Here is an 8,056-nt window from a genome sequence, read left to right as displayed (position 1 = left end):
AATGTTCTATTTCTTTTTAATCTTCCTTAATTGGGTAGATTCTGTGCCAAGAATATATGTCATTCTAGTCAGAATAACTTATCTCTTAAGTATAGCGAATGTAATCAGGGTTTGAAGGGCTATAGCTCAAAAAAGAAAAGAGTACTTTATATTTATGTTCCATAAGGGGAATTAGATGTTAGGCTAGTAAAATTTGATTCTTCTTAAGTATTTCCATATGAAGTATTATCTGATGTTCCCATGCCCTCTGATATCGCTGCATAGTCATATATATATTTCTGTTCTTGTTGAAACCTGAAACCTAGAGAGAGAGGAATGACAAATGTTTAGAAAGATGCCTGATGTGATAAGATATAGACTCATTCAATATACCAGGTTAAGGTCTATTCCACATTCCTTTCACCACTGTTAGAGCACCTATCTTTATATCCTACTTAACTGAAGCCATAAATGTCCCAAGTTTTTTAGTTCATCCTACTGTTTCCTACTATATTTCATTGTTTATCTCTAAAAAAGGCTGTGAAGGACTTGGGTTTGAGTTTGATTTATTACTAACTAGAGGCCCAGTGCATGAAATTTGTTCACAGATAGGGTCCCTAGCAGCTGCTGGCTGCCAGCTGGGACCTCCCTTCCCATGACTGCATGCCACTGTTGCCGGCCAGGGCCTCTCTTCCCGCGGTTTGGCCGGACAGCCCCGCCCCCTGGTCAAATTGGTTGAACTCTTAGTGGAGGGGACAATTTGCATATTAGGCTTTTATTATATAGGATTAGCTGTGCAATTTGTGGCAAGTTATTTAACCTAAGTCCCAGTGTCCTCATCTATAAAATGGGGCTAACAATAGCGCATACCTAATCATTTTTGTGAGAATTAAGTGTAATGTGCACGTAAAGGACTTAGCATTCAGCGTGGCGTTTAGTTAGTGCCCCATAATTCACTACTAGCTAACAGTTTTTTATTCATAAATGAATAGACGCCTTTTCTCTCTCTCAGGCTAAAGTTTCCAAATATCTGGATTAGATTACCTTGTGATCTTGAAGAAGTGGCACACATTCTCTCCTCTTCTCCAGTGCCAGCACCTTCAATGCCTCACCTTCTACTGACTTCAGCTATAAATGCAAACCTCTCCTACTTAAAATAAATTTCACTTTCTCTTGTGCTTCTTCCAATCATCATACAATATCTTTCCATCTTTCTGCCATCGGTACAGGCAGACCTCGTTTCGCAGCACTTCACTTTATTATGCTTCACAGCTATTGCTTTTTTTTTTTTTTTTTTTTACAAATGGAAAGCAAGACCCTCCACAAGCAAAAAGATTATGATTCACTTTATTGCACTACTTGCATTATTGAGATGGTGTGGAACTGAACCCGCCATCTCTCCAAGGTATGCCTGTAATCTCTCTCTCTTTTTAAAATATATTTTAGAGGGAGAGAAAGGGGTAGAGATAGAAACATCAATGATGAGAAGGAATCATTAATTGGCTGCCTCCTACTGGGGATTGAGCCGGCAACCTGGGCATGTGCCCTTGACCGGAATCAAACCTGGGACCCTTCAGTCTGCAGGCCAACGCTCTATCCACTGAGCCAAACCGGCTAGGGCTGTAATCTTTTAACTCAGTATTTTATATTCTATGCTCCCACTTTTTTTACTTGTCATTCCTTTATGTTCTTTGATCTGTCATTGAAAACTTACTGTGTGCTACACACATTGGGGATTCAGAAGCAAACAGGACAACTCCCTGCCCTTAGTGAAGATAGGTCTCTAAAACTGTTCTGTAGAAGACCACCAACTCCATTAAACCCCCAAAGTGGAAACCACAGAATGTTTGAGGAACAGGCAAGAGGCTGTGAGTGAGGGGGAGAGTGGGACATGATTAGAGTGGAAAGCTAAGCCAGAGCCAGAGCCAGAGCCAGAGCCAGAGCCAGAGCCATCCTAAAGTCGGGACTTGGTTCCAAGCGCAGTGAACACTGAGAGGCAGCAGAAGTGGTCCTGGTTAAGAACATGGGTTCTGGAGCTGGCAGCCCTCACAGGTTCTTACTGTGAGACCTTGAGCAAGTAACCCATCTCGTTGCTTGCTCATCTGTAAAATGCAGATAATAGAACTCATTGGGCTGAAGATCAAACGAGTTAATACTATAAAACACTTTAAGTTAGCACTCCCACACGGTGATTGCTAGAGAAGGGATCCTGTGTTCTAATTGCGTTGGTTTACATTGTGAAAGATCACTGTCTGCTGTGGGGAATGGACTGGGGCGGGAGGGGGGAGGGAAGGAGGGAAAGGGGTAATGGGTTTGGAGGCTGTCACACAAGCTTGCAGAGGGATGATAGCAACCTGGACCGTGGTGTGGTGGTAGCAATGAGCTGGACACAGTGGCTAGGTTAAGGCTAATTATAGAGTATGAATTCCGTGCCAGGAACTAGTCTAAGCTCTTCACACATTTTTCCTTAGTACTTCACTGCTACCTATAACCTTGTACTATTGTTAATCTAATTTTACAGAAGAGGAAACTGAACTAGTAACTTGCCCAAGATCACACAGCCAGTAAGCAGTAGAGCCAAAAATCAACACCAGGCACTCTGAACCAACTCTCCACAATTGTAACTTCTCCGCGTTACCGCCTCCCACAGATGCCAGCAGGAGAGAACTCCTACGTTCAGACTATACAACAACCATGATTAGACTTGGCTATGTTAGGTGTTGATATTTCTGGGTTATGATGCTGTGCTTCTTCAACTGCTCTGTGTTGTGGACCACTGAGGGACAAGAGTGGCATAGAACCTAAACATTACTTCTTATATTTTGAGGCATTTATTTAGCCAAGTGAAGTTTGCTCATTAAATAATTTTTATTTAATAATTGAAACCATGAAGTATGCAACTTTAGAAAAGGATTCATGAATAACTCAAGAAGATCAGTTGCTTTTGAATTCCTTATTTGATTTGATTTACTTAACTATACATTACCTAAGTACATTCTAACATTCCAACTGTTAACCATAAATGGGTAAAAGTAGTAAAATTGGTTTTCTAAAAATGTATTCTGTGCTTTAAAATTTTTAATTTCCACAAATAAAATACATTCATTTTTATAGACACTCAGTATCATTTATAAACAGAAATGTTATTTTTTGTGCTAATAATACTATAAGAAGGAAAAGTAAAGGAGCTCTTTTCTGCTTAAAAATATATAGCTATTGGATATTTCTAGCTACATTGTGTGGGGAGCCGGCATGGCCATGGCATACTCAGCCCCAGGGCGCCTTATGTGCCATGCCAGCTCAGCCTGGTTCAGTGACCCTGAGTTGGGGGGGAGGGGGGTGTAAGGATTGAGAAAAGACAGACAAGAGAATGAAAGCTGGGTCTTGGTGGGACGCTGCTCCCTGATGAGGAGACAGCACCAGCACCCACAAGCCGTGTCTTTATTTTATAGCAGATGCCACGAGGCAAAGTAGGGGCGTGATCACGCTGTTTACAGCATTCTCGTGAGTTTCAACCCTACTCAACTACATGCAGCTGAACTCTAGCACAAGGCACGTGGGGCCATGTGTTTGGACCATAGGTTCAAGCTTACAACCATAACTGTTGGCTACAATTGTGCTGGGAGGGCCCTGCCCTCCAGCTGGGACTTGCACGTGGCAATGAGAGGACCCTGTCCTTTCATTAGTCCGAGGCTTGAGCCTGGCCAAAACAGTGTAGCTGCGCCCCACAACATTGAAAATGAAGTATGGTTTCAAACTGGAAAAAAAATTTAACCCTATATAAAATAAAAAATTTCCTTCTATTTCCAATTAACAGTCTTACTATAAGATAATAATGACTTGGCAAATTTACTTATGTCTATATACTGTGCAGGGTGTGGAAATGTTAGGTGCTAAGAAATGTGTACATATGTGGAATGTATCATTTTTGTTCAAAAGAATTTCCCATAAAGTATTGCTAAAAATCACCTACTTTTGAAGTTAACTGAAGAGTCGCTTGTAGCAATTTCCTTCCAGCTGGCAACATACCTAAGCACATTATATAGACATTAAATTAAATTGGTTTATTAGGAAGTAATTAATTGACTTATCAGTTCACGCTTAGGCTATTTCTACAATTCTACTTCCTTTGTGAAATCGCAATGACAACAAACTCACTAGTCCAAATGTTTCATCCTCATGACTTTCCCACCTCCAAGTAGCTCTCCTGCACCCAAGACAACCTCTAGGACAGGGAGTTGCAGGAGGTTTAAAAATGGTACCCACCATCTACCATGTTAGTACCCTGGGTCCCTCAGCACACCTCTCCTCATCTTATCCTGTTCCATTCCTTTGAGATCATGTCTTCAGTTGAATACCTACTAAGATGTTAGTTAACTTCTAAATTAAAAGTATGGACAGAAAATTCTCTGGGAGGGAAAAAGAGGAAGCAACAAAAACAAATATATTTGTCCTTGGTTCTGGATTGCCAGACCTACTGTCTCTGACATGTTAACAGAAATTTAGTGCATGTGCTTTACGATGTTAGAAGAGCAATGTGCAGCCTTTGCCGTGTGCTGTAAACATAAGAGGTCGCATTCAAATAGGGCACATGCAGCTGCCACCTCAGTTCCCTAAATAGACTGAAATAGGGAAACCAGGGTAGCCTGAGAAGAGGTCAAATAGGGAAGGGCAAGGTCTGATGAGGAAATACTCTGAAAGGCAGGTTTCCTGCAACTGTTCCACTTCATTTTAGGCTCTGTGTCCCCTTTCCCAAGCCTCCTTTCTTCCAACTGCACCCCAGAAATCAGGTAAGAAACTGGTCACAGGAGGTACTGAAAGGGGGCTGGCAGAGAATGTATGAGGAGGATTGGAATTGTTGTGTAAAAAAATGATATTCCAAGTATTCATTTATTCCACTGAATTACTCTTATTAGCTTTGTGTTCCTGAAGTTTTTTGTTTTAGGAAGGTAATGCTATCCAAGAACATTGAAATATCTTAAGTACTGTGTCTAAAGTCAGCTCCTTTTGTTACTCCTACCTCTTCTTGCTCCAAGAACTTTATTCTATGGCCTTAAATGGGATATTGCTGGATCGCTGTTACATAAAAAAATGCAAGAACCTCTTCCCAGGACCTCTTAGCAGACAGTTCAATCTGGATTGACCTTAAATTTAGGCAGACTTTCAGCGATCGTTTAGGATCACTACGAAGAGCTGGGTGTCTATCACCTGCTTCCTTGGATTTATATACCGAAAGGTTTTCATTCCACCTTCAAGGACACCTGACAGTCTTGGTTACAAACATATGCCCTATTTAACTAAGGCTGATCACTGGCCTAGCTTTACCTGATATTAGGACAATTATTTAAAAAGAACTTCTCATAAGGAACATATGTAACTAATAAAAACAGTGATAAAAAAATCTAAGTTTTATAAATAGAAGCAACAGTCTGGTGATAGCATTACCATACTGCTCATATCATAGCGCTAATTTGTCTTTCTCTCTAGAACATTTTTAAGATAGTAATTGTAGAATAATTACTATTCCACATGTGGAATCTATAATGAATTCCTCAGGGATGCAAAGTTAACATTTTAGTGATCTGGAAGTCCCTAGCCAGAGAGGCCATGTAACTACATATCCTAGAAATTGAAGGAACAGCTTCAGATATAGACACTACCCCTCACACACATAGGCAAAGATCCCTCGCCAACGCAGTTAATAATTGATCATCAGGAAATTATTTAAGATACCCCAACTGCTGATTAGTTAGGTTATTTCAAAATTCATATGCAATTTGAAAATTATGAAGATCCTGGAAGTGGACCATCTGGTAGATAGAGAATATGCCCCTGAAAATCCAACAAGAACATTAGCCACCATGCAGCATTGTGGGCAGTTCAGTGATGGTGATGTGGGGGGTTACATTCTAAGTGCCTGCAGCAACACGTCTCTAGATACTGCAGAATTTGCAACAATACTCATCAGTGTCCGTGAGTTCAAGAGTGAAGTTGTCTCTATTCATTCTTCCAAATTATAATATTGTGCTCAGTTGATATTGTTGCAATGCGCATCTGCAGATGCACATGGCCACCCGTCATGACAAGGGGCTAGCACAAAAGTTGCTGGGGAAGAACCTGGTTTGTATCACTCAATATCAGTGTTTAACACATTTATGTCAATCTAATGGTCTGACTAGTGAAAACTGTCCACAGATTTTGAAGGATACTCTCCAAGAAATTAGTGGCTACCAATTCTCCTGAAGAAAAATGTCAGACTCTGAAATTCTCATCAAACAAGGTGAGTTACGAACATCTAGATGACTGCAAAGATCTAACAGGAAAGTAGACTGTGGAGACCATAAATGCACTGGGAAGAAGGTGCTGGCTTATACTTAATGTCTGCAGTCGGCTGGGGGAAGATCTCTGCAAAGTTTGGTCTTGCCTCATAATCAGCAGCTTGGGATTAGTGAGGCTACTGAAATAATCCCAAATTATCACACTGGATTCTATTTGAAATATTTGTTGTCCAGGGCTCAGTAGAAAAACTTGCTTCCTAAGAATTCAAAGTTGGTTCCAAATTATGATTGTGCCTAAGTGAGAGAATAAACTGCTAGAAATTGTACATAATTTGGAAGCGTGAAGTATCTGCATTAAAAAGAAAGAAATTTTCTGTTAGTCTTTCCATGTCATAGCTAGGTGTATTCATCTCATCCAACATAGAGTATATGATACAAAAAACCACTTCAAGTCTTACTGGTTTAATGTTTTTGTCCTTTCTTCCACAAAGAGACCATTAGAAATGTAATCCCCTACCAGGGAAGGGTATGGCAGGTGGCTGAGATGCCTGTTTATTTCCTCCCTTCACACTCAATTGCATCATTCTAATTATATTCCAACTTGAGGCCCGGTGCACAAAAATCTGTGCACTCGGGGGAGTCCCTCAGCCCGGCCTGTGCCCTCTCGCAGTCTGGGACCCCTCAGGGGATGACCACCTGCTGGCTTAGGCCCACTCCCTGGGGGATTGGGCCTAAGCTGGCAGTCAGACATCCCTCTGGCAGCCTGGGAGCCCTCGGGGGATGTTCACTTGCCAGCGAGGAGCAGGCCTAAGCTACAGTCGGACATCCTTAATGTTGCTGAGGCGGGAGAGGCTCCTGCCACCACCGCTGTACTGACAGCTGTCAGCCTGGCTTGTGGCTGAGCAGAGCTCCCCCTGTGGGAGCACACTGACCACCAGGGGGCAGCTCCTGCATTGAGTGTCTGCCCCGCTGGAGGTCAGTGTGTGTCATAGTGACCAGTCATTCCCAGTCGTTCTGCTGTTAGGGTCAATATGCATATTACCCTTTTATTAGTATAGATAGAGGCTTGGTGCACAGGTGGGGGCTGGCTGGTTTGCCCTGAAGGGTGTCCCAGATCAGGGTGGGGGTCCCACTGGGGTGACTGGCCAACCTGAGTGAGGGGCTGAGGGCCATTTTCAGACTGGCCACACCACCTTCAGGGTGGGGGTCCCCACTGGGGTGCTTGGCCAGCCTGCGTGAGGGGCTGAGGGCCGTTTTCAGGCTGGCCACGCCCCCTGGCAACCCAAGCTCCCAGCCTCTCCTTTCATTCTTTTTTTTTTTCAGTGCCTCCTTGAGCAGAGGCCAGGGCATGCTGGAAGCAGGTATCTGGGATTTATTTATCTTCTATAATTGAAACTTTGTAGCCTTGAGCAGAGCCTAGGGCCGGCCAGGACAGGAGGGAAGCTTTGCTTCCTCCATTGCCGGGGGCAACCCAAGCCTCCTGCTCACTCCAGCTTTGTGGCCGCTGTCACCTTAATCTGGTTAATTTGCATACTCGCTCCTGATTGGCTGGTGGGCGTGGCTTGTGGGTGTAGCAGAGTGATGGAGTGATGGTTAATTTGCATGGTTTGGAGAAACCAAGATGGCGGCATAGGTAAACACCTGAAATTGCTGCCTCACACAACCACTTCAAAAATACAACAAAAAGACAAAACGGACATCATCCAGAACCACAGGAAGGCTGGCTGAGTGGAAATTCTACAACTAGAAGGAAAGAGAAAAGCATACCGAGACTCAGAGGAGGTGCGGTGCGGAAGTAA

General features: G+C 42.8%; 1 protein-coding gene across 1 annotated transcript in view; it reads right to left on the bottom strand.

Annotated features, from left to right (window-relative positions):
• The window catches only part of LOC102257799 (chromosome unknown open reading frame, human C11orf65), a 65,955-nt gene continuing 57,899 nt past the window's right edge, over positions 1–8,056 (bottom strand). Inside the window, exons 8-9 of the mRNA XM_005885664.2 lie at positions 3,953–4,008; positions 1–301 (exon numbers count right to left, since the gene is read on the bottom strand). Of these exons, the coding sequence (XP_005885726.2) occupies positions 204–301; positions 3,953–4,008 (154 nt within the window). The 3' untranslated portion in view covers positions 1–203. The remainder of the gene's footprint in view (positions 302–3,952; positions 4,009–8,056) is intronic.

Source organism: Myotis brandtii, unplaced genomic scaffold, assembly GCF_000412655.1.
Source record: "Myotis brandtii unplaced genomic scaffold, ASM41265v1 scaffold920, whole genome shotgun sequence".
Lineage (NCBI taxonomy): Eukaryota > Metazoa > Chordata > Mammalia > Chiroptera > Vespertilionidae > Myotis > Myotis brandtii.
Note: the sequence above shows the minus strand (reverse complement) of the source record. Positions and strands in the feature narration are given on the sequence as shown.